The 27,689-nt window shown below is 34.8% G+C and overlaps 2 protein-coding genes across 5 annotated transcripts; both read left to right on the top strand.

The window, feature by feature from the left end:
* The first annotated feature begins 2,483 nt into the window (after positions 1 to 2,483).
* Positions 2,484 to 9,843, top strand: tph1a (tryptophan hydroxylase 1 (tryptophan 5-monooxygenase) a). Of its 2 annotated transcripts, none has more exons than XM_084397304.1 (11): positions 2,484 to 2,641; positions 5,058 to 5,195; positions 5,296 to 5,479; positions 5,560 to 5,660; positions 5,750 to 5,817; positions 7,443 to 7,639; positions 7,725 to 7,860; positions 8,778 to 8,904; positions 9,020 to 9,115; positions 9,203 to 9,336; positions 9,461 to 9,843. In XM_084397304.1, the coding sequence occupies exons 1-11, from the start codon at positions 2,546 to 2,548 to the stop codon at positions 9,633 to 9,635; spliced, it is 1,452 nt and encodes a 483-aa protein (XP_084253430.1). In that variant the 5' UTR covers positions 2,484 to 2,545; the 3' UTR covers positions 9,636 to 9,843. The 2 variants fall into 2 exon arrangements, with proteins under 2 accessions (XP_084253430.1, XP_084253431.1); XM_084397305.1 differs by lacking the exon at positions 2,484 to 2,641 and adding an exon at positions 3,127 to 3,278 and having other exon boundaries at positions 9,461 to 9,842.
* Positions 9,844 to 12,422: 2,579 nt separating this feature from the next.
* On the top strand, positions 12,423 to 27,675 carry sergef (secretion regulating guanine nucleotide exchange factor). Of its 3 annotated transcripts, none has more exons than XM_084397197.1 (11): positions 12,423 to 12,588; positions 12,767 to 12,902; positions 13,087 to 13,242; positions 13,439 to 13,533; positions 13,628 to 13,688; positions 14,510 to 14,623; positions 14,771 to 14,833; positions 14,931 to 15,089; positions 15,169 to 15,320; positions 20,938 to 20,974; positions 25,296 to 27,673. In XM_084397197.1, the coding sequence occupies exons 1-11, from the start codon at positions 12,547 to 12,549 to the stop codon at positions 25,478 to 25,480; spliced, it is 1,200 nt and encodes a 399-aa protein (XP_084253323.1). In that variant the 5' UTR covers positions 12,423 to 12,546; the 3' UTR covers positions 25,481 to 27,673. The 3 variants fall into 3 exon arrangements, with proteins under 3 accessions (XP_084253323.1, XP_084253324.1, XP_084253325.1); XM_084397198.1 differs by lacking the exon at positions 25,296 to 27,673 and adding an exon at positions 21,056 to 21,431 and having other exon boundaries at positions 12,503 to 12,588; XM_084397199.1 differs by lacking the exon at positions 12,423 to 12,588 and having other exon boundaries at positions 12,769 to 12,902; positions 13,037 to 13,242; positions 25,296 to 27,675.
* The last annotated feature ends 14 nt before the right edge of the window (positions 27,676 to 27,689 follow it).

Below are 27,689 nucleotides of genomic sequence, written 5' to 3'. Positions count from 1 at the left end.
TAAAATCCTTCCTTCCTTACTTCCTTCCTTCCATCCATCCACATACTTAAAATCCAACCATACAACCTCCTTCCTTCCTTCCTTCCTTCCTTCCTTCCTTCCTTCCTTCCTTCCTTCCTTCCTTCCTTCCTTCCTTCCTTCCATCCATCCATCCATCCACAATCACAAAATTCTTCCTTCCATCCTTCCATCCACATACTTAAAATCCATCCATACAACCTCCTTCCCTCTATCCTTCCTTCCTTCCTTCCATCCATCCATCCACAATCACAAAATTCTTCCTTCCATCCATCCACATACTTAAAATCCATCCATCCATCCATCCATCCACAATCATAAAATCCATCCATCCTTCCTTCCTTCCATCCACAATCATAAAATCCATCTTTCCTTCCTTCCATCCATCCATCCATCCACAATCATAAAATCCATCCATCCTTCCTTCCATCCATCCATCCACAATCATAAAATCCATCCATCCATCTTTCCTTCCTTCCATCCATCCATCCATCCATCCTTCTTTCCATCCATCCACAATCATAAAATCCATCCATCCATCTTTCCTTCCATCCATCCACAATCATAAAATCCATCCATCCATCTTTCCTTCCATCCGTCCACATACATAAAATCCATCCATCCATCTTTCCTTCCATCCATCCATCCATCCACAATCATAAAATCCATCCATCCGTCCTTCCTTCTTTCCTTCCATCCATCCACAATCATAAAATCCATCCATCTTTCCTTCCATCCATCCATCCACAACCATAAAATCCATCCATCCATCCATCCTTCCTTCCTTCCTTCCTTCCATCCATCCACATACATAAAATCCATCCATCCATCCATCCATCCACACACACACATAACACAAGAATTAAAAACAAATAGCAGGATATCATATCATGTTGCCCACATTTGTTGCAGAAACCAAAGATATTTCACATACACAAAGCCTGGTGTGAACGCACCTCACCATGTTGATTTGACAAAATGTATAGATTTTCAATATAGAGTCAATATTTGTTGTATTGTCATAGTCAAGTCACCTTTATTTTTATATATATAGATATAGTTTTAGGTTAAAATGTTTTTACAATATAATTCAGAAAACTGAATTATCAGAACTACAAAGAATCAACATATGAGTCACAGTAGAGAACTATCTGCATCACCTTCCTCGATTTCAGAAAGTCCTGTGTCTTACTTCGACCAGAGTGAGTGAATCCTCTTAAAATATCATTGAGCCATGTCACTGCTACCTCCCACTCCCAAGTTTTTTTCAACTATTTAGTTTACTTTTGTTCAGCAAGGATGCATTAAAATGATGGAAAGTGAAGATTTTTCTTCTTTTTTTTTTTAAGGCAATCGGTTTGCATGTATTTTAAAGTAAGGTTAACTTTTTAGATTTTACAGTGTAATAAATGTTTCCTGCGCAGCAAATCATCATATTAGAATGAGATCATGTGACACTGAAGACTGGAGTAATGATGCTGAAAATTCAGTTTTACAATTTTACCAATAAATAAATTACATTTTAAAATATGTTCAAAATAGAAAATTGTTATTTTAAACTGTAATAATATTTCACAATATTGCTGTATTTCTAATCAAATAAATGCAGTCTTGGTGAGCATGAGAGACGTCTTACTGACCCCAAACTTTTGAATGGTTATTTTGCTGAAATGCTTATTGTGCATGTGTTTTTGTTTGAATGAAAAATATCAAATATTATATGGAGCACCACTTACTAGAATTCAACACCAAATGGACAGAAAAGAGCCACTCATCTCGCAGTTCTCAGACTTTTTTTTATCTTTTGATTTAATAAAATACTGGCCCACTTTAAATGGTTTTGCATATTATAATAGGGAAAAATAATAATAGAGTTTTTTCGAAATGAAAATTGTAAAATGTTGTAGCTATTTTAATAAGGTGATGAAAATGACCCAGTTCAACAATTGTATCTGGAGTTATTGTATAAGGAAAATGCATGTTGACTGTTGTGTATGTTAAAAGTATAATAATTCAAATTTTTACAATATTTATTAAACGGTTTAATATGGATTAAAAACCACGTACTTGCACATGCTTCATATATGATGTCTAAATATTAGATATTAGATACATAAACTGTTGTTTTGTGTAGTATCATAATTGTGCACCTGTAAAATGACAGGCTTATGCTCTTATAATATTTGCTTTTTCATTTGCAGAGAGATTTGAGGACAGACTTTTTGGTCTCCTGTAGGCGTTTTTGTCCCTAACTCCTGCCAGTGAAGCGGCATCTCCTCACACACAGATCTTTTTTTGTGTGTGCAGAACGTCAAAGAGAATATGAAAAGGTACATCTCTCGTATGAATATCCCCATGACGTGAGAAGCTGCTCATTTTCCATTTGCTGTCAGGAAGAAGATTAACTCTCCACCCCTCCTCTCCCTTTTCAGGTCCTCATAAATAGCAAATCGCACAGTCTCATTGTAGTACAACAATTGTGGCGCATACGACTGACAAGCTCGTTTAAATAATAAGAAACACCAGCATGTACTCAACTAAAAGCGAGGGACCGCGCAGAGGAAGATCTTTTGACTCCATTAACCTTGGTCTGACTTTGGAAGAGAAGCAACTTAACAATGAGGTAAGCGCTTTCTCCCATCATTCAAAACATTTTTAACTTCTTATTTGGTCAATTTGCATACTTTTTTTAATTATATTATCTACTCGGGTGAGATTTCAAGTTCTCAACAGGTGAGAGACCCCAGATAATACGAAAAAAAAAAAAAAATTTTATTTAAGTCTACTTATAATGCCAAATTTAGATTTCTAGGGAGCATAGAGCATGGAGGAAACTGAAGGTTACAGGTACCGTGATGCGCCACTGTGCAAGTGTGCGAAAGCTCTCCGCTCAGTTTTACGTCTAACATATCCATGTTTGATGCTGTTAGCAATGACACGTTCCAATCCTCCATGCACCAAATCTGAAGATGCATCAAATTAAGTACACTTAACAGAGATGTGCGTGGAAGAGTGATTAATTGCAGCCTAATCCCAGTGTTAGATTAAAACAAGAGGGCGCTAATAATAGGCTTCCTCGCTCTCCAAATGAGATTGTTTTAAGACGACAGACACTGGCCTGTCTTTGTTGAAGCGAGACGGTGAATCGCAGGACTCTGAGCCCTGCCACGGTCAATGCACTAATGCTGTCTGGGATCCTGCTGACGGGAAGACGAGGACAGGGACGATTACTCTGTCACATGCGTGATAAAAGAAACATGGTCAGTAGACGGCAAGCTTTGGGGTCGCTTATAACTGCTAGTTTGCATTGGTAACACTTTACAATAAGGTTCATTATTTAACATTAGTTAATGTATTTACTAAAATGAACTAACAATGAGCAATACATTTGTTACAGTATTTATTCATCTTTGTTAATGTTTGTTCATCAAAATACAGCTGTTCATTGTTTGTTCATGTTAGTTCACAGTGCATTAACTAATGCTAACAAATACAACCTTTGATTTTAATAATGTATTAGTAAATGTTGAAATTAATATTAACTAAGATTAATAAATGTTGGAGAGATATTGTTCATTATTAGTTCATGTTAGAAACTTATTGTAAAGTGTTACCAAAAATTTAAATTATACTGAAATAAAAATACATTTTATTATATTAAATTCATCATTCTTATAAAACAACTTAATATGGCTTAATATTAATTAAAAAGCGATGCATGTTTAATTCATTTAGTTATTCATTAACGTTTAATACTATTTATTTATTTAATAAAGATTTTCTGGATACATTTGGCATTTATGTTTGAACTCTGTTGCCATTGAAGGAGCTTCTTTTCTCATGGTGTTAAATGTAATTAAATTAAATGTAAAATAAACAAAATAAATCATTTAAAAAAGAAATAAACTAGTGTATACAAAAAAAAAAGAGAAGAATTTGGTTCATTTGTTTGCATGTACTTCATACTTCATGGCCTTGATTAATTAAAATGTAAGTTTTTGTCTAAATTTTTTTTGTGTGTCTGTTTGTCTAGATCCTTTACTTTTTTCATTGTATATTGTTGGATTGATGCACCTGGAGGGTTTGGTTTACATTCGGACTGGTTTTTGGTGCTACATTGTCTTCATATACATCATATATTTTTCCAACTATTACTAATCACAATTATCGGTATGATTTCTTGAACCTAATCCCAAGTCTGCAACCTTGGGGAAGGTCTGGTGCGGCGTCCCTCTGTCGGCGCTTATGTTAAGCAGGTCATGATGACTGGCGCTGTCCGCGGTGCTGAACCGACGCAGGAACCAGCACCTTTAATCCGATGACCTGTTCGCAGCTGGACTTTGTTGTAGTTTAGGATTAAAAACAAACCCATCAGTTGAAACACCCCCCATTTGTTCTTCATGACAGAAGTAGCGCGAGTGCTTTAAGTACGTCAGTAATAGGACGTGGCATCAGTTTACTGTCGGAAATTTGTTGTGTCACGTCGCGCCCTATCTAGTGTAGACAACATCACTGTTTATAATGGGTTTTAGTTGCTTTTTTCACGTCAGCCCGATCGTGTGGTGTAGACAAGAACAAAAAAATCTAATAAAATGTACAAAACTGTAAAAATTAATACAATTAAAACCTGAGGTTTAATAAAAAAAATGGCATCCTGCAGTGATAAGTTCATCGCCGTTTTCGACCATTTTAAATTTTACTGTTGATTGAGTTGAAACTCAAATATCACAATGTATTTAAGTAAAATGGATGGAAAATGTATGCTTTTATTTTTTACAGTGTTTGTACTCTTAATAGGAATGTTCAAAACCTTTGAATGAATACAAAGAAAGTTGTATGTGTGCCCTTAAGATATTGAGTGTTGTTTATGACACTCTTTCTTTAATCCATATGATCTGATTGACAAGATTTAAAGTAGGCGGATGTTGTTGATGCTACAAATAAACATCATCAAGTCATGTAAAGCAATACATTATTTTGATGACCTTTAATGACCTATTTCTACCTGACCTAACCAATCTGTTTTACACGTTTTACAGATGAACAAATCTGCTTTTCCAAAGATCGAGGAGAATAAAGACAACAAAACTGCGTCCACAGAGAGGGGTCGGGCTGCTGTTGTGTTCTCTCTGAAAAATGAAGTCGGTGGGCTTGTCAAGGCACTAAAACTTTTCCAGGTGAAGAGCAGATCGACTGTGTTAGGATTTTCTTGCATTCCTTTATCTGAATAAAAACCTTATGGTGCTGTACAATTAACCATCATTTATAAATCAACAGGAAAACCACGTCAACCTTGTGCACATTGAGTCCAGAAAATCCAAAAGGCGCAACTCTGAGTTTGAAATCTTCGTGGACTGCGATAGCAACCGCGAGCAGCTGCACGAGATCATTCAGTTGCTGAGGAAACACGTGAACGTGCTCGAGATGGACGCGCATGACAACCGCCTGCCGGAAGAAAGCGGTACGTGAATTAACGACAGTGTGACTTTTTTAATTACTATAAAAATACTCAATATTTGAATGTTTTTTTGTTTTTTTCAGAGATGGAGAATGTGCCGTGGTTCCCGAAGAAGATTTCAGATCTGGATAAATGTGCGAATCGAGTGCTGATGTATGGATCAGACCTGGACGCGGATCACCCGGTGAGTGCGGCAATGCTTCATCTCAGTTATGTCATCATCATCAGTATGATGTAATCACGTCGCTTACTGTTTTGCTTCTGTTTCAACAGGGATTCAAGGACAATGTCTACCGCAAAAGGAGAAAGTACTTTGCAGACTTGGCTATGAGCTACAAATAGTGAGTTTAGTAACTTCTTAAAATATACTTTAATATAAAGTTTATATACATTTAATATATCCCATAATATATATATACACTAGGGGTGTGACGAGATTAAAACGCGACGAGATTTCTCGTCGAGGTAAAACTTTGTCTCGTGAGTTGTTGTGATGTCAGTGTGATGGAGCATGAGGGTGAAATTAGTAGCCTATTGAAGATGCCCCTGCCACTTTTAAATCATTTGTGTGCCGGGCCAATCACACACACACTCCGCGCACACACACACACTCACTGTTGCTCGCACTCTCACTCACTCACGCACACTCACTCTCGCTCACACTCAACCCGTCGTGGAGGACCGTTAAAGTTAAACATGCTAGTCTTTCTGTCATGATGTCCTGGAGCATCGCAGACGCGTAGGTTGTCGCCCACTATGACACACTATTCGAAATGAAACGATCGAATCTTGCGTCCCGACGCCCGTTGTCCTTTACGAATCTCCACGAAACGGATCGTGCCAAAATCGCGCTAAAATAGTGTAATCTGAACCAGGCAGGTAATAAACATTTGACCTATCGCGCAAAGAACCTATTAAAGCACTAAGACATGGGAACAGTATAGCTAACATTCACATATCACAAGTCATATCGACATCGCAATATTAAACAATGTTATCGCACATCGCAGCTTTTCCTCATATCGTGCAGCCCTAGTTAGCTACTGCCCAAAGGTCTCAAATGCTGCCAGAAATCGTCGACATGCTTATATTCTTGAAAAAGAACATGACCAAAATCTTAGTCTGTTCTGTGTCGTTAATTTTATCTCTTTTTCATCCTTGAAAAAAAAAATTTGTTTCTGTTTGAACTTGTAGTTTTGAGAGAGCAGTACTTTGATTATGGATACACACTGTTTGCATTTAAAGTGTTATTTCAGTTATTTATATTTATTTTATTTATACTGTTTTATTTTTCTTTATGTTCGATTTGTGGAAAGGAGTTAGATTTCTCATGTGAAATTGTACAGAGGATGCCAGACGTTAGAGTTTATAGCAAAACATTTTGCAGTGTTTGCATGTCCTTTACTGCATAGAATTCATTAAAATAGAAGTAAAATAACATTCATTACAAGTTGATTTCAAAATGAACCTAAATTGTTTTGCATTTTGTGATTTTCAGTTGAATAAAAGACTATTTTCCATTCATATATTTCATCATTGAGGATTTCTTAAAAATTGTGTAAAAATCTCGTCTTGTCTCGTTCTCGTGAACCCAATCTCGTGTCTCGTCTCGTCTCGTGGAGTAAGCGTCTCGTCACACCCCTAATATACACACATATATATATATACATATATTATATAAACACAAACTTTTATTTTAGAATACATTAATCATGAATAATCGCACTAAAAAATATATATATATATATATAAATACGCACACACACACTAAATATATACATCTATATCTATCCATCTATCTATCTATCTATCTTTCTGTCTATATATCATCTATCTGTGTCTATCTATATATCATCTATCTGTCTGTCTATCTGTCTGTCTATCTATCTATCTATGTATCTATCTATCTAAGATACTAATGTTTGCTCATGAAGTCTAAAGGAAGTTTTGTCTCCTCTTCCATCAGTGGAGATCCCATTCCCCGTATTGAGTTCACAGAGGAGGAGGTGAAAACATGGGGAGTTGTGTTCAGGGAGCTGAATAAACTCTACCCCACACACGCCTGCCGCGAGTACCTGAAGAACCTGCCCTTGCTCATCACACACTGTGACTTCCGTGAGGACAACATCCCACAGCTGGAGGACGTCTCGCGCTTCCTCAAAGGTGAGAGAAAGGGATGTCAGTTTATCTTGCTGGGTTTGTTCAGGATTTATAGACTACTATAACATAGCTTGATGAACTGTTTCAGAGCGTACTGGCTTCACCATCAGGCCTGTGGCTGGGTATCTCTCCCCACGAGACTTCCTGGCAGGTCTCGCCTTCCGTGTGTTTCACTGCACTCAATATGTCCGACACAGCTCAGACCCCCTCTACACACCCGAGCCGTGAGTACACGAATAATCAGATATTAGCAAATGTATGATACATACATGCAGGGCCTATAAATGATGATGATATCACCATCACTATAATAAATTCACAGAAAATATGTGTTATATATTTTAATATATGTATTTACTTTTATATATATATATATATATATATATATATAAATTATTTATTTTAAGTATAATGTAATGTATATATTATTTATTTTTATGTATATATAAAATATTTTATATTGTGTATGTGTGTGTGTAAATAAATGTAAGAAAATTTTTATATAATGGCAACACTTTATTTCTATGGTCCACTTTAGACATTGTACTATAAATAACTTTGCAACCACATGTCAACTAACTCTCATTAGAGAACACATAACCTTAACCTAACAGTCAACTAACAGACTAATATTCTTAAGGTTACTTATAGTCAATAGATTTTCTAAAGGGGACCATCAAAAAAAAGTGTGTGCATACATACATACATATATATATATATATATATATATATATATATATACATACTTACACTCATATATATAAACTAACACTTTAGTTTAGGGTCCAGTTCTCACTACTAACTAGTTCCTTATTAGCATGCAAATTACTAGGATATTGACTGTTTATTAGTACTTATAAAGCACATATCAATGCCTTATTCTGCATGACCATATTCTACATCCCACATTCCTACCCAATACCTAAACTTAACATCCACCTTACTAACTATTGATAAGCAGTAATCAGGAGTTTATTGAGGCAAAAGTTGTAAGGCAAGGCAAGGCTTATTTATATAGCACATTTCATACACAGTGGCAATTCAAAGTGTAGTTCATAGTTGGTTAATAGTGAGAATTGGACCCAAATCTAAAGTGTGACCATATATATATTTTTATATTGAATATGTCTTTCTGTTTTAGAGACACATGTCACGAGCTGCTTGGACACGTCCCTCTTTTGGCCGAGCCCAGCTTTGCTCAGTTCAGTCAGGAGATTGGTCTCGCGTCACTGGGCGCATCGGATGACTCCATACAGAAACTTGCTACTGTAAGTAATAACAGGCCTTGAGATTTGAGCTTTAACCTTTTAGTGAGGTGTTTTAATGTGAATACATATTTAATAATGCAAAATGAGTATTTATCATTGCCATATTGTGTTTCAGTGTTATTTCTTCACTGTGGAGTTTGGCCTCTGTAAGCAGGAAGGGAAACTGAGAGCGTATGGGGCCGGTCTGCTGTCCTCCATCAGCGAGCTAAAGGTAATGAAACACAAAAGCTTTCTCTGCGTGATGTAAAGTGCATGATTTTCACCATATAGAGAGATGATCTATTCCCTTTTCTTCCAGCATGCATTGTCAGGAAACGCCAGGATCTTGCCCTTTGACCCCAACGTGACATCCAAACAGGAGTGCATCATCACCACCTTTCAGGATGTCTACTTTGTTTCGGACACCTTTGAGGAAGCAAAAGTCAAAATGAGGTGTGTGGGCAATCAAAAACAATAACTAATAAAAATGAAGTTTTTACTGCATATCTCATCTGAGTATTTAGCCCAAAGGTTTCATCAATAAATTAACCCCGTGCATTTGACATTAATCTTTTAGAGAGTTTGCAAAGACCATCAAGCGGCCATTCTCGGTACGCTACAACCCGTACACGCAGAGCGTAGACGTTCTGAAGGACACGGCCAGCATCAACAACGTGGTGGAGGAACTAAGACATGAGTTGGACATCATTGGAGATGCACTAAGCAGGCTAAACAAACAGTTAGGAGTCTGAAAACTACATTTCCCAGCAAATCATCCATTTCTTCATGCTCACTTGTTCGGTCACAGTACTTCACTCTCCAAATAATGTATGGCATGAATAATATGTCATGCTGTATGTATGTATACCTACCAAACGAAGTCAAATCCTCATGTGTCTATTTATATTATTAGTTTGACTCTTGTTTGATTAAATACGTGGCTCAACAAAAGATGAAGCTAAATGCTTGCAAGTGGACTTCTTGTATTATATGTGAGATTTCTACTTGATAAGGTGGTATTTATGCAAGGTCACCACAATGGGTATGGTTGTGCAAAGTTGATGTCTGCTGATTTCAAATTGGAGAGATATTGTCTGATAGATATTTTAGTATACTGATTTACTTTATATTTCATTTGTGCATGTGTATATATATATATATATATATAGTTTTTTTTCATTGTGAGTCTATGAAATATTCAGTATTTTTAGTGTTATTGACAGATAATGTTTCTTGATTTAAAATGGATGTCTACATGGAGTAGGACCTGGAGGTTAATCTTTATTTATTAAAAATGCATGTAAATGTTGCATTGGACATGAAAGAATATTTTTTACAAATTTACTTTAACTTAATTTAACAAGAATGCAGTTAGCGTCTATATAATTAATTAAAACTCAGAATGTCAAGTTTGTCAGTATCAGTTCAAGTTTAAAGTATAGATAAATGTATTGCTAAAGATTATATATTCATATGCTAATAACAAAAAATAAATCATTGTTTTTTACTTGTAAAAATAAATAAATACCGTTTCTTTTTTTTCTTCTTTCTAGCTAATGTTCTAATGTACGAACAACCGTGTTCCTCTATGGACACCTCGGGGGCGCTAGTCGGTTCAAAAGCCGAAATCTCTAGCGAGTGTTATTCAAATCTCAGGACATTATTTGTCTTATTGGAGACATAAGTAAAACCTTTTATTAGTGTAATTCTATGAGTGCAGTGACAGGTACCTGATAAACAAATAGAAAGAGGATCCAGTAATGTCTGTAAACTTTTTCTTTTTTTAAACACGCATCATCGTTTGATCTTAACATGCTGTGATTGGTTCATCTTGACAAGCGCTGAGAAAAGTAACGGATACCACGTGACCTCGTCGTCTACACGCGGGTTTTTACCACAAATATTTTAAATATGTAGATGATGAGTATACTTATATGCTTTTATTATTAACTTTTTTTTCTTTTTTTTTGTAGGCTTCATATGTTTTTTATTTTTTGATTAAAGTTTATTTCTTCCGATGTATTAATGTAGGATGTTTTTCTCTTCCCCAGTTCACTGTTATTATCAAAGTCTCTTTCTGTATATAAAGATTTTGTTATTATCCCGTTTTTATATGGTATGACTGAGTGAGTCATTTTAACACTCTCTTATGGTCTATCTATGATTTTCTGTTACATTATTGTACTTCATTTCCTTGCCTTTGAATAATATCATCCTTTTTGCTACTTGGTTGTGACTTTTATTTGTATTTATACAATATATAAAATAAATATAAAATGTTTGTTTTAGAAATAAAATTGCATAATTATATTATTGAATTACTTGTCTTAATATGTATATGTAATATGTATTTTTTTTAATATCAAATATAAAAAGCATATCACAATATTATAATATCATAATTTTTAAAAAAATATATTAATAGAATAATTTCAATTGAATAATTTAAATATGACAATATTTAATTATATTACTTAGTGTGTATATGTGTTTATTTGTTTTAAATATTGAACATGAATTTAGTAATTTAATTTTTATACAAGCTCGGATGGCCGGGACATTTGCAATATTTGCAAAGCCAGATATGGGGATGAAAATTATCCCAAAAAGACATGCATTATTTGTGAGGACTATTTCCCTGAGACGTGTGGCGAGGAGAATGGCCTCACTGAAGACAGGGAGGCATTCACTTGCACTGGCTGTACTGACATGTAGACTACCTACTGTACAAAGAGGAATGAAATTTAGCCTGTGTGGAATAAATTAGCCTATAAGAAGAAATGTTTATGAAGATTCCTCTTTTTTTTTATTTAAATGTATATGAAATAAATTAAACCCAATACAAAATATTGTGGACAGGTGAGGAAGGGAGGTGAATCTGCTGTACCTGCACCCCTCCTTAAAAAAAATATATATTTTTGTTGTTGTTTATATTGTTATTGTGCATTTAGTTCATTGGGCCTGCATTTGAATAACACTTGAATGTGTTTGAAGTGTCCCAGTTTACCAATAAAACAAGTTTGACAGTAGCGCCTGGAAAAATGTGGTTTGGGGTCAATGTGTGTTTGAGGAAGATTCATCCATCCTGTGATTAATGTTTCTTTCTTTTTTTATTATGTATAGTAGAATAGAGCTCTTAACCTATTCAGAATAGTATCATATGAGGGGCTGAGACATTTAGATCATAATACAAAATTATGCAGAAGGTAAATTATCAGAAAGTGTCCCAGTATTCACCCTAATACAATTATTTAATAATTGTTATACAATAAAATTAATTTATTATTGTAAATATTATTAATATTATAATTTAAATATCATAATATATAGTTAATTGTCTTAATAGCTATATATTATGTAGGCTATATAATAGTATTATAATGTTTTAACAAATATAGATACAAATAATAAAACACACATTTGATATTATGATTCGATATTAAATATATAGTGGAATATTTTAATAAAATGTCTGACTTGTATTTAATAAAATGGCACAAAAATAAATATTTAAATGAGCAACTCCCGATCCGCTAAGCCCCGCCCACTTTGGGATTGCATCGTGTTAATGCATATTATTACCATTCTACCCACTAATATTTCTGGAAACCAGTGACGTTTCATGATTTTTATGGCGATGTCATCAATTTGCGCCTAAATCTGATGGAAGGAACTCAGCTGTCAAAATGTGTACTTTACACGTGGGTAAGTTTTATTTAGCCTACTTTTCATTACACAAAGCTTGCAAACAGTATTGGTACCAGCCTACAATCCTTATTTCCACGAGAATACGCGGTCTTCTCTTAAAATAAGCGGTCTCAAATAATTATAGCCCACAAAAACAGCGCTTTCATGAGCAATAAATCGTGATTTTGTATCGCAGGGAGCGAACAGCTCCGGGCAGCTGGGACAGGGACACACGGAAGATCAAGCCGAGCCGCGGCGTGCACACGGCGGTCTGCAGGCAGAGCAGATCCGCTGCATAACCGGAGGAGGCGGGCATTCGGCTGTCATCACTGGTTAGCTGGCCTATAACACTATTAAAAATAATAGATATTAATGCTAACACTCTGAAAGGACACGTCGTTTGAATTAGTAATATAATTCTCAAACTGTTTCTGTATTTGCTGACCTTTTATTTATGGATCAATAGCGCGCTCTAGTGGACACGTTGAAGTATGACAACAACATTTCTCCACTCAGAGTCAGGTGACCTGCTGATGTGTGGACACAACCACAAAGGTCAGTTAGGGCTCAGTCACACTTCAGAGGTCATAACCTTTCAACCCTGCTCTTTGTCTGGGTGTGGAAGAGTTCAGCAGGTGTCCTGTGGTTGGGACTTCTCTATTATCCTGACAGGTGAGTGGTTGGGTCATCAAATCCATACTCGTATTCATATTCTGAATAATAAAAGAGCATGCGGATATTGCAGACATCAGTGATATTGAGGGGGTTTTTTTTTGTCTAGAGTTTAAGTGCTCTTAGACCTGCCTATTGAGACTTCCTCTCGTTTAATTCAGTGCTGAATAACTGATATCTGATCTGTGTCTGTCAGGTGACGGTCAGGTCTTGGTGTGCGGCTCCAATGCTTTTGGACAGCTTGGTGTCTCACCAGGGATATCACACTCAGCAGAACCTTTACATGTGAAGGTGGGAACTGAGACCATAGTGAGACTCTTGCATAATTGTTTTTTGTGTGTGTGTGTGAGGATTGAAATAAAGTCATGCTGTGTTGTGTTTGCAGACACTGAATGAGCCTGTAACTAGTGTGGCTGCTGGCCTCAGACATGCATTAGCAAGTACAGGTATTACTTGTGACTATATAAAATAAATATCAAATCTATACATTTGTTTCAAGTAAAATGTTATAATTAACATTATATTTTTCTAATTATTATAATTTAAATGTTATAATATGTAATTATTTGTCTTGAAATGTATACATGTAAAAAAGATTCAAATACTAAAAATAAATATAGATTTTTATATTAAATGTAAGAAATAATTTTATATTTAATTGTATATTTATTATTTAATTATTATAAATAACTTAAATATTATATTTTTTACTTATTTTGCTTAGTTGGTATATATGTATATTTGTTTTAAATACTGAAAAAAGCTACAATTATATTGTAATATTAATTGTTTTAAATATTGAAAAAAAATATTATTATTGTTATATTATAATTTAATTATGTAATGATATGTGCATGTATGTAAAATATAAAATATATAAAATGTTTAATTATTTGATTTATATTTGTTTTAAATATTGAAAATAAATATAAGTTTTTATATCAAATATAATAAAAAATTATATATAATTCAATTAATTATATAATTAAAATAATAATGTTTTGTCTTGCTTGGTTTATGCATATGTTTGTTTTGAATATTAAACATTTAAAAAAAATGAAAACATTTTACATTTCAAATTCTAATTACATATTAAATATATTTTAATATTATAATTTTAAATATATAAAAAAAAGTATAAAAAAGTGTTTAATCATTTATTTAATAATATAATAATATATTAAATATATTTTAATTCCATAATCAACTTTTAATTGTGTGTTTTTTGTATATATGTGTGTGTGTGTGTGTGTGTGTGTGTCTAAAGCTTCAGGTTGTGTTTATCAGTGGGGAACTGGCCTGTCAAGTCACGCTAAGAGAATGTTGAGTCCCCAACCTGTTCCTGCGCATCTGTCCTCTAAAGAGCCCTGCCTTGTCCCGGGTAACATTCACACACACTCTTAAAGCTAAATCAACCTCACAACACCAAATACACGAGATCTTACTCCTATTTATTACTTTACCTCATGAATGTCTGTTAAATGATATATTTATGAGTTATTTATCTATAGCACTTTCTGATCTGCAGGGTTAGATCATGTGACCCCACAGAAGGTAGTTGCAGGCTCCACCCACTGCATTTGTTTGACCGGTGAGAGTATTTTTCAAACAAATCAAACTGATTAGTCAGGATAGAGACGAAAGATCGTAGAGTCTCACCGAAGAATTTGAATCCCGTATCTCTACAGTGAAAGGTGACGTGTTCCTCTGGGGCAGCAATAAACATGGTCAGCTGGTCGGCGAGAGTCTCTTCCTGACACTTCCTGTGGCGTTGGATCGCTCTCTGCTGCGGGGCGAGAGAGTGACCCACGTTCACAGCGGCTGGACGCACCTCGTCACAAAAACAGGTGAGTCTCACACTACACAAGTCTCACACAATTCTTTATTTTCTTGAGATACTGTTTTCAATACGTGATGTATTTACAGAGAGTGGCCGGGTCTTCACATGGGGCAGATCCAATTACGGACAGCTGGGACGGACCAATCAGGGTACGGAAAAAGAGCCTGACGATTCAACCAGCTCTGGCCAATCTATAAGCCGCCCCGTCGAGATTAAAGCTTTATTTGGAGCAACACAGGTATGTTATCAGCCATATACTGGGGTAGAAGTATCCATATACTGTAAAGTAGACATATATTGTTTAGTAGTGATTTTACCACAAATAATAATTCAAAGTGAATTACCTACAACCCCGTTAACTGTGGCAAAATCCCTGCACTGCTTTTCGTGGCTTATAAATGCAGTATGATAAAATATACCAACGTTCAATAAATAATAATTAGAATTATCAAATAAATATGGAAGGCCATTTCTGCCACATACAAAAATCATGCTTTGTTAAATCGTCATTTTAAGATGAGTAAATCGTAATTATGGCATAAAAAGTCAAAATTTTTAGATAAAAGTCAAAATGATGACTTCATCATGATGAAATTAGGAGGGGAAAAGTCAAAATTATGAGACAAGAAGTTGAAATTATGAGATCAAAATTGTTATATACTAACTCATTTTTAGAGACAAAGTCAAAATTAAGCATGTAAATTATGAGATAAATCAAAATTATGATATACTAAGTCACATTATGAGATTAATTATGAGAGTCAAAATTATGAAATTAAAACATTTAAAGTATGAGATAAAAAGTCAAAATGATGGCAGTCTTAATCGTAATTGTCAGATAAAAAGTTGCAATTATGAGAAGTCAAAATGATGCCAGTCTTAATCGTAATTTTTAGATAAAGTTGATATGATATACTAAATCATATTATGAGATAAAAAATTTAAATGATGAGATAAATCAAAATGATTATATACATGAAATTATGAGATAAGTCAAAATGATGGCATACGAAATTGTAATTATGAGATAAAAATGTGAAACTACGAGATAAAGTCTAAATTATGAGACTAAATCAGAATTAAAATTATGAGATAAATCTAAATTATGACATGCTGAGTCTTAATTATGAGTTCAAAAGTTGAAACGAATTTTGATGTCATAATTTTTGCTTTTTGACGTAGTATATAATAGACTTTTTATCTAATAATTATGATTATGAATCATATCATAATTCTGATTTTCCAAAGCGTGATTTTTCTTATGTTGTGGAAATGTTCTTAACCCATAGACAAGAGAATGCAGCATGTACTGTCTTCCAGTAGGGGGCGAAAACACACTGTACATTCCCACAATTCTTTCTCACATCTGCCCAGAGACACAGGTTGATTAGATCTGAAGGTCATCACTTGTCTTATGCAGAGAGAGAATGCAGCGTCTGTGCGCGTCCGTATCGAAGAGAAAGACTCAATGACAGTGTTTTATGCTCAATCTCAGATGAGTCACCGAACCTTGAAATCAAGGATCAGCCTTCAGATACTGTGAGCGAGAGAAAAGAGACATTTGGCATTTACGTCTTTTTGCATTGGTTCTTCAAGTTCAAGTTGGTGCACAGAGGGACGTTTTGTCCAGACTGCGAAACATATTTCTCTATGTCAGATCTCCTTGCGTGACTTTGTTTTGTGCTCTCACCACTTTCTGCCAGGACGATGGACCATGGATGTCATTTTTTAAATCCTCAAAAGTTGCTTATGCTACAATATCCTGCACTAGCGACCCAGGCTTAAAGGAATAGTTCTGTTATCATTAACTCTACTTTCATTCTCCTGTGGAACACAAAAGGAGATTTTAAAGAGTCATACGATGGCTTTGTGCGACAAGCGTTGTTATCGTTAACTAAAACGTTTTTGTTAAAGCTGAAATAAAATATAAATATTAAGCGAAAAACTTAAACGAAACGACAATTTTAAAATGATGCCCTGGCGACTGAAAACTAAAACTGAAATAAAAACTATTTAGAAATATTTAACTATTTAAAATTACTAAAAATGCTGAAAGCACATTACAAAATTACTTAAAATTAAAATATTAAATATATAAATAATACTAAAATAAGACAATGTCTGAAAATTAAAGTAATTATTTACTGATAATTGTCTCATATGCGAACAAATCCATTAGACCAATTTTGTGAACCGGATCATATCTTGAGCAATTTAATGACAAATTGGTACGAACACTCTTAAGAGAGCTAGGGCTAATATTAAAATATTGAATCAATAATGCCTCATATTTTAGTGGAAAATATTGTATGAGTCATATGGGCAACTTTTATGATACATTTATGCTGCTTTTGTGTTCTTCTTGAATCTTAAAAGTCTCAAGGTGCGTCCCAATTCATGTACTTATGCACTATTCTATGACGTTTTGTAGTATAAATAGTGCGAGTAGTGTGGAAAAAGTACACAGATGATGCACTTAAAGGGATAGTTCACCCCAAAATGCAAATTTGCTGTTATTTTACTCACCTTTAGTCCATCCAAGACAGGTCTTTTTTTTTTTTTCTCTGATGTATCTGATGATGAATGACAAATAAACGTATAAAATTCATACGCTACACAATTGAGTACATATTGCATAAGTACATAGTGTATACGTGCATAGTGCGTCATTTGGGACACAACTTCATTAAGCCTTTAAAAATGTTTTTTTTTTAGCTCCAGTGACAGTCTACATTGTGTCTAAACTGTTGTTTAGACTTCAGATCAATTGTTCCCACCCCCAAAAGGCCTATTGGCCAATCAGGGGGGAGTTAGCATCTTCACTGGCTCCAGACTGTAAGGTTTCCTATCCGTAGATGAAACATAATACTGTGTTCTGGAAATGACTGTGTTCCTTCCTGGATACGGAGCTGAACTCCCAGTAATGGGTGGTGTAATTTCTTAAAATGAGTTTGTTCACACGTGAAGGTGCAGCCGACAGTCAGTTTCACACTTGCACCCGGAGCGCTGGAGTCCTGCTGTGTGTGTGTTTCTGAGTTTCTGAGTTCCCACAGTGCACTGCTGTACCTGAGGCTTCATCACAGTGCCTGAACATGTCTGTGTGGGACACCTCGTCCTGTTCTTCATTATCAAAGGCACATGGGTACAACGGGATCTAAAAATATAGCTCTAGGCACTGACTATCTCAGACTATCAGCAAATATGTTTTATAATTCATTTTATAATATTAATAGCATATTATTTAGTATATATGTTCAAATATAAAGTTTATATACATTTAATAATACATATATATATATATATATATGTGTGTGTGTGTGTGTGTGTGTGTGTGTGTTTTAAAATAACAAAATATAGTAAACATTTTATTTACTTTATAGTTATATTTCACTTTTTACAAATGATAAATATTTAATTATATCAATTATTTATAAATGGTATGAAATAACTAATAATTAAATATATAGATGCTGTATTTACTTTATATTTATATTTCACTTTGTGTTTTATGATATTAATTTTAAATAATTATATAAACTATTTATATATGGTATTAAATAATTAATAGTTAATTAAATTAGATATATTATTATGTTACATAATATTAATTGTGTGTATGTATTTAAAAATAATACAAAATATAATAAAAAAATATCTATGCTAATACAATTTATGCTAACGAAGGTCTATTATATGGCATTATTATATGGGTCCAATTTATATATATATATATATATATATATATATATATATATATATATGGGACCCATATAATAATGGCAGGTTTTATTACTAATAGACTTTCGTATCTCAAGCATAATTAATGAAAGTTCATTTAAAGGAATGGTTTGGTCAGAAATTAAAATTATTACTAATAGTATTGTTATTATTATTAAAAATTATCATTATTTATTTATCTTCATGTCATTCTAAGCACAAATAGGTATTTATATATAATGTATACTATTTATATTTAAATGCATATCATTATTTTTGGTTAATTTAATATTCTTTATTCATTATTAAATATAATTTTTTATATATATAATTTTTTTAATTAATTGTATTATTTCATGGGAATGAGATTTGGTTGGTCGCTTCACATGTCAGTCAGACGGTCTCTTTGTGTCTAAGAGTTCATTTCTTGGCCAGTCTGCATGTTCTAGCGCTCCCTGCTACTGATCTGACAGCAGTCCTTAATGGATTGGACAGTCCTGTCCTCTGTCTGAAAGCTGTTATGACTGGCTGTGTGTTGTTTTTGTGTGGCGTGGGGTCATCTGGGGACGCTGGCTGGATGGGGTTGTTTTGTTGGTGATGGTGAGAGAAACAGACTATATCAGGACAGATCGTGGTTGTGGAGTCTGACAGGAGGCAAAAGACCTCGCTTTGTACCAGCTGACACAGAGCCTTGTGCATCACCCATAACAATCAACATTGATATTTAATTGCTATGAATTGTATTTATTATCTATTTAAATGACCATTACATCACCATCTCATATTTTTTCTGGTTTCAGTATATCATTCATATATTTTGTTTATAACTGTATATATAACCGTTTGAAGCAATATTAAAATGTTTAATTTAAGAAACATTCTGTAACTTATTCGAAATATTTCAAATGAATACAAAATTAAATACATTTCATAGTTAATTCTAAATTAAGATAATTATGTTTTGTTTCTAACTATGTGTATGTCCATTTAAACAATATTAAAAAGTTTAATAACAAATGTGGTCATATAATACACGAGTGCTTTACATAAAAAGGATTTAAAATAATCGTAAAATAATAACAAAACAGATGCAATAAAAGCAAAGAGTAGAGAAAATGATTACATTTATTTGAAATGTTAACTTTTAATAATAAAAAAAGGATATATAAATAATATAAATGCATAAAAATATAAAAATAAATCATTCTAATTAATAAATGGAAATATTCTATATATTATTAAGCATTTATAAATAGAAATATTACAGTTGATTTGAAATTAAAATAATTATTTTTCGTTTCTAACTGTATGAATATCCATTTAAATCAGTACTCATATTAATCTAGATATTTAAAAGAAATATTCTGTAAATGATTCTAAATAAATAAATAAACGTAAGTATTCTAATATGATATAAATTTATAAACATTTATATATTATTCTCAATTAATAAATAAATGAACAGATTCCATATATTATTAAAAATGAATTATAGCAAATTAATAAATTATTCTAAATGTTTTTCTCGTGCTAACAGCTGTGTTGTGTCTTCCAAAGTCGACTCAGGGTAATACAAATACAGAAAGGTGGATTTAGGTTTAGGTTTATATATATTTGATTGGTCGTTAAACAAGAGAAGTTTCAAGGTTCTTTCAGGCCCACCAGCTCTGCTGCTGTTTCTCATGATGCACCGATATAATTTCCACTAATACGAGCGTGTTTGTGTGGACGGCATCCTCCCAGCTCTGGCAGACAGCATTAGCGATGTGTTTTTATCCACTAGCAGCCCATTTCCTCTGCGTAATGAGCTCTGATCACCAAACATTAATAAACCAACCAGAGACGCCCGGTCACCCACTCACATCCTCGCTGGTTGTCATGGTAATGGACATATGACTCCAGCACTGGGGCCGGTTGTGTGTTTGTGCATCTCTGCACAGCTGAATGTTTAAATCACTCCCCTCGTACCCGCTTCCCAGCAGGGAATGTTCGATTCAGACATCCCGACTTCTGTCATGTGTGACATGAGTCAAACTGAGGTCTGTTTGTCGTCTGTCAGCGGTTATTGTGTTTGGACTGTGAGCATGTAAGAGCATGTAATGGGTGTTTCTCACAAATTTCTCCCTGTTTTTTTGCAGATCGCTTGCGGATCTGAACACAACTTGGCTGTTGTGGGTGAGTACAGTGAGCTTGGGTGTTTTTTATGGCAGAGGAAATTGAAGGTTTTATTATAAACATGCATGACTCTTTGCACAGATTACTCGGGGATTATGGTAGGAATGTATGCAGTATGTAGTCTCCATGGCAACACCTGTTGTCTTCATGTCCGATGGCACGATGGACTGCTCTGACATATCCGATGGCCCATAACAGTCATTGGAAAGAACGCTGCCAAGGCCTCCGTCACACACTCTTAGACCCGAGTACTGAGAGTCAATCATTGAGCTCATCAGAGAAACAAACGTCAAGCTGTGATGTGCATGAGATGCACGAAATCAGGGGGTTTTCTGTTTTCTGTGAGCATTGTCGAGTGAATCCCTCAAAGAACATGTTCAGGTCATAGTTCACAAAAAAAAAGTGGTGTCAAATTGATTAATCGCGATTTATCGCATTTAACATAAATGCGTGTGTGTGTGTGTGTGTGTGTGTGTATATATATATATATATATATATATATATATATATATATATATATGTATATGTATGTATATGTGTGTGTGTGTGTGTGTGTTCTTTCCATTACACTCATATATATTTACAAACTTTTGCATTAGATCTTATTAATCACGATTAATCGATTTGACAGCAATATATCTATTTAGTATAAAATTAAGCCATTATTATCATGACAAAAGCACATTTCCCCCCAATATTTCTTAACTGTAATGCTTCTGAATGTTTTACTTTAGTGTTTGCCATCATCCTTAATAATGTAATATTTATTTATTGCTTGATTTTGTATAAAATGAAGCCATTATTTTATTGACAATCAAGCAAATTTCCCTTAAATTCTTTTTACTTTATCCTCTACTAATACAAATTATTTTTAATAAAAGTATTACATTTAATTTATTTAGCTAGCATAAAACTTACATAGGAACATAGGATGATGACAAACACTGTGTGTGTGTAATATATATATATATATATATAATATATATAATATTATATATTCACACATATATATATACATATATATATTCATTATAGGTTTCCTGACTCCCAGCAGATTCTCTCTAGCGCCGAGGTTCATCACATATACAGTTGCCATGGCAATAATTCTACAGTATCTTTAGGTATAAAGTAGCTTATTATGGGATGTGACTGCTCTGACATTGAGCTGGGGGAGAAAAAAGACAGGATTAAAGAAGAGTAAGCCAGCATTTTGAGATTCCACTAAGCCTGATGGCCAGAATTAACTCTGGAACCAGCTCTGGCTTCTGTACTTTTGAGACTTCAGTGTCTTGATTTCAGTAATAGGACATTTTCAGCACTACGTCTTTAGCATTAGTAGAGATGAGTATCTGTTGCTGGAGTAATTAAGCCTCCGCTCCATGCTGTGATCTTTCGCGTATCATAGAAGGATGCTGGGAATTAGTCTCTGTGCCTTTGTGCAAGGGCATCAGAGGGAAATGAGCAATTACTGAAAAAGAATATGAAGTTAGGGTTAGTTAGATGTAATAGAAGCTATTTCTATTTCTTTCCATTTGTTAATTCCCCAACAAGTTAAAAAAGTAACACCATTGACTAATTGCAGTTCATGCAGTGTTTGAAACTTATGCCTTCTTGCTGTCTTTGCCTCACATTACTATAATATTATTCTGTTGTATTTTATCTCAAAGTCAAAAGGAAAGATGAAAATGAATGTTTTGCATACAAAAAAACAATGCCTTCTTAGACCATTAAAGGGATAGTTCGGAGTAATTTCAACCTAGGGTCCTTTGCACCATGACCTCGAGCCAAACACCCCCCCAGAAGCTTTTTTTCCCTTGGTCGAACATTATTAAAGTTAGAGCTTATTTAGAGACAGCAGCCGAATGGCTTAGTTCAGGCGCTAATGGATCCAAGGATGTATCTCGTAAATTACCCCACTAATAATGCCCAGAATGGTACCAGACTTCTACAGTAGTACAAATAGGTTCTGTACTCATAAAACGAGGCATTGGAAAGTTTGTAAGTACATCAGGAGTTTATTTAAATAACACTTGCCTGACGGCTCATGCTACTCAATGAGTTGAGAAAAGCATGTAAAAGTCCTGACAGAAAGCGATGCATAAGGATGTAGTGTAACGACACCCAGTTCCAGGAATTCACTAATATTTTGTTTGTTGTATCAGTTTGCAACAATTATTAGTTAACACTAAGTTGTCAACACCTCAGAAAAAATGATCTTTTTTTTTGGATATGCCAAAAATACCCGTTGACTTTTACGTGCTTTTCCCAAATCACGGAAGTGAACTCGACGTCCGGGTTAGCAGTAGCATGAGCCGTCAGGCAAGTGTTATTTAAATAAACTCCTGATGTACTTACAAACTTTCCAATGCCTTGTTTTATGAGTACAGAACCTATTTGTACTACTGTAGAAGTCTGGTACCATTCTGGGCATTATTAGTGGGGTAATTTATGAGGTACAACCTTGGATCCATTAGCGCCTGAACTAAGCCATTCGGCTGCTGTCTCTAAATAAGCTCTAACTTTAATAATGTTCAACCAAGGGAAAAAAAGCTTCTGGGGGGTGTTTGGCTCGAGATCATGATGCAAAGGACCCTAGGTTGAAATTACTCCGAGTTATTCTTTAAGACTTTTTGCATTATTATTATTTTTATTATTATTATTATATTGAAGCATTCTCAGCCCCAAATTCTCATTACTATCGTGCAAAAAAAAAACAAAATTTACATTTAGTCGCCTTCGCTGTCTTTTTGTATCCTGTCCCTTGTTTGTGAAGGGCGATGGTATCTTCTCTTAACTTTTTGGACCATTCTTTTGACTAACATGCCATATTTCTAACATGGAGTCAAAAGTGACACTCAACAAACCTAGCCAGTTCAGGTATTTCATGTGTTTTAGCTCAAGCACACCTGATGCAACTAATGAAGCCATTGATTAGTTGCATTAGGTGTGCTTGAAACAAAACACGATTTGCAGATTTGGGAGATTCTATTCAGGGGGTTGAATTTTGCTAATAAAACTGATTTGCAATGGGGGTTGAATAATTTAGATTAATTTAGATTACAATGATGTAGCAGTTCATCCGCTGAGAAGGTGACTTAAAAAAGAGCCTGATTTCCTTGAAAAGAAGAATTGATGATTACAAAGAAGTATTCGTTTCTTGGGGAACTTGAGGTTTATCTTTTGTTCCTTTGTGCGATGCACCCTCGGGTACAAAATCATGACGTCTCATTGCACAACAGAGCAAATGGATAACATCTCAACATGCCTTGAATCTCATACAGCATTATCTAAACACACAAGACTCTTCTCAGAGGACATTGTGGCACTTCCATCTTTAAATGAGATTAAATCGGTTTAGGGACTGTGTGCATTATACACCACTGACCAGTGACCATGTTCAACCGTCTTTTGTTTGAAACGAATCACACAGCCACGTCTTTTTTTTTTCTTTTTTTTTTCTCTTGTCTGGATTAGTATGCTGTTCTATATGTTTCTATGGTTTGTACGCGTGTTGCTATGGGAACAGTTTAGCTGTGCATCAGTGACTGAGCACTAGAGCTCTTGTTTTGTGTATTACACGTCATCCACACTCAAAGACAACGATTTGGTTTTTATGTTCACAAATTTGGTATTGTCATGCACAAGTGTCATACTTTTATTTTTTTATTTATAATTCTGCATAATTGTAGCCTACTTACAGAGAAGAAAACAATGAATTTACAAAGACTTGTTAGTGTATAGGGGTAGTGTGGGAGACGACAAAACGAGTTACCCTTGAGAAAGCATCCTCGCTCCTGGTTGCCGTGGCGACGGGACTTATGTAACCATGTTGCCGTGGCACGTGCTTCCATGGCGATGCGGGTTCGACCACACCCACCAGCTGGACGTGTTCGAGGTGTTCAAAGAGGGTCTGAATGATTCACAAGTGTGATGTGTGCACAAGAAACCTGCTGCATGGGGCTTTTTTTCATTCAGAATCATTTTTAACATCCCAGTGACGTTTTATTTTTATTTTTTATTATTCATTTTCTAAACACTTTTACCAAAATTACTTAAACATTTCAGTATGTATGTTCGCTGTGAATCGAACCTTTGGTGTTGCAAGCTTGATAGTCTGTCAGCCTGTCTATCTATCTGTCTGCCTGTCTATCTGTCTGTCTGCCTATCTATATACCTGTATATCTGTTTATCTGTCTGTCTGTCTACCTATCTGTCTGCCTGTCTATCTGTCTGTCTACCTGTCTGCCTGTGTATCTATCTATCTATCTATCTATTATTGTAGCAACATTGTCATGGAATATATTTCCCTGTCTCTCTTCAGGGGGTCGGATCTTCTCCTGGGGCTGGAACGAACACGGAATGTGTGGAGACGGTTCCCTTTGTGACATCACGCAACCACAACCAGTCCCTGGTCTCACAGACGCTACGGCTCTTCTGATTGGCTGCGGAGCAGGACATTCAATGGCACTATGCAGTTTGAAGAGCAACAAGGATTCTGCAAGCTGAAAAGGTCTCAGCGTTTGGCTCTCTCTCTCTGTTTGCTTTCGTTATGTTTTAATGAATTATTCAGAAAGACATGTTAAGCCTTTAAAGGACAGATTTTAGATCAAAGTCTCAGAGATGCAAATACTACCTACGGATGACCACATTATGCTTATGACATCAGGAAATGACCCAAAATAAACAGAAACAAGAACACTAGGCCCATTCATGCAAATATTCATAGCTTAAAGGAGAGGCCCTTCATTGGTTTTGTTTTTAAAATTATAATGACAAATATATGGCTTTTTTTTTTTCTCCAATTAAATACCAAAAAAAAGTAAATCCATATGCATTCACTGATGTATATACTGTTCTAGTGCCTTCACAACCATTCAGAAAGACTGAAATTCAATGAGGAGAAAAATTCAATAAGACACTCATTTTTGTGATGGATTTTTGTCAGCACTGAAATGGCCATTCAAGCTTCCTTTGCTGTGATCGACGGTCAAGGATCATTTCATCTGACCTTTCACCTCAGGGACAGAGAAAACTCTTAAATAACCTTCACCGTAAATCCGCAGTAAAACCGATTTACTGCTAAGAAATGGCCTGTCTGAAAACAATCAATCTCACAGAATACCCAATGATGGAGTGATAATCTACTAAAGATACTCAACAAAGCCTGAAAAACCCACACAACACATAAAATCTGTTTTAGTGCTTTTTATTATCATTTTGTTTTTTTGTTTTTTCATTGCTTTTTTTTTTCTCTCTTCAGAAAAAGACACAAAATTGCCTTAACAATATGTCAACTCAAACCATCAATGAAAACACCACCTGGTTTTAAATAACTATCCATACTATGCACTGCAGTGAGCTGAAAAACACAAGGAACGTCTCACAAAACGGCACAAACGTTTGAGATGCCTCATTTTGCCTGGAGGTTCGATATTCACTGTGCAAAAACGATTCAGTCCCAAAGACTGTACACCTCTTGAGTTTTATTTATATGTATAATATATATTTATCACTCATTGATGTTTGTGTTCTGATGTGGTTGGGTCTTTGAACAGTCCAGCATATTGTAAGGAAACGACCCAATGTTGACATTCCTGTGATGCAACTGGCAGTGCGCTAGTTTGGTCCCAAAGAATTGGGTTTACTTAACATTTTCACAACAATGAAAAATAAACGTCGAAACAAACTTAACAGTATCGGTTCTTTTCATATATTCCATCATAAACCCTGTATGTTCTTGTTCTCTATAAAGAGTCGTGTTGTTGTACAGTGCAGGATTGTCTCTTGTGATGGTTTTTATGAAAACCGCTATAATAATGTGGCTTCCAAAATAGCTTGTATATTCACATTGAATTTTCAAATGCAAACTAAGCGTTTATTAAACATATTCCTCATCAAACTCAATGATGGTGTCATTCCTTCAAAAATTGTGAGTTTGGTCCCAATGATGCGCTTACAAGCCTTGGTATTTTACCTTCAAATCCAACACCACATTCTAACCAGGCGCGACACTCAATTTTTTTTTACGCTCTAAGTGAAAATGCTATGCAACACGCCAATCACAGCCATTAACGATGTATATTAAACATCAAATATGAGTGAAATTTTGGACCAATTAAGATTCAATTGTGGGCGGAGCTTCCCAGCATGTCACATCACGCCTGATTAGGACACGGTGCATCTCGAAAGTTACCAGCCAAACATGTGAGCTACAAAATATATCAAATCTGTCGTTTGTTTTACAGAAAGGAATGTAAAAGTGAACGGTGCAAACAGTGCAAAAGGCATTTCTACATGGTAACTACAGTAGTACAAAATACAAGAAAACTATTGCTTTTTTTTTTTCTCCCTACTCACACATGATCACAGAGCACATGTTTTTTTTGTTTTTTTTTTCACTGAAATGATTAGCGACTGGAGTAACATTTTTACAACATTTATACCACCAAAAACAAACACTTCAATGAGATAAAAGAAAGATTTACTCGACACCAGCACATACAAGCACCGTGTACAACACTGACACTCACGAACGGAAAAACAACAGGCACTTCGCACAGCACGATAAACCACAAACGAAACAGCGCTACATACGGCTGATCAACTAGCTTCTGTGCTACATCTACGCTGAATTATTCTCAGTCACAACTCAAAGTGCTAATCTACAACAAACACACAGCACGCTCTCTCTCTCTCTCTCACACACACACACACA

Source organism: Rutilus rutilus, assembly GCF_951802725.1.
Source record: "Rutilus rutilus genome assembly, chromosome: 23".
NCBI classification, from domain to species: domain Eukaryota; kingdom Metazoa; phylum Chordata; class Actinopteri; order Cypriniformes; family Leuciscidae; genus Rutilus; species Rutilus rutilus.
Note: the sequence above shows the minus strand (reverse complement) of the source record. Positions and strands in the feature narration are given on the sequence as shown.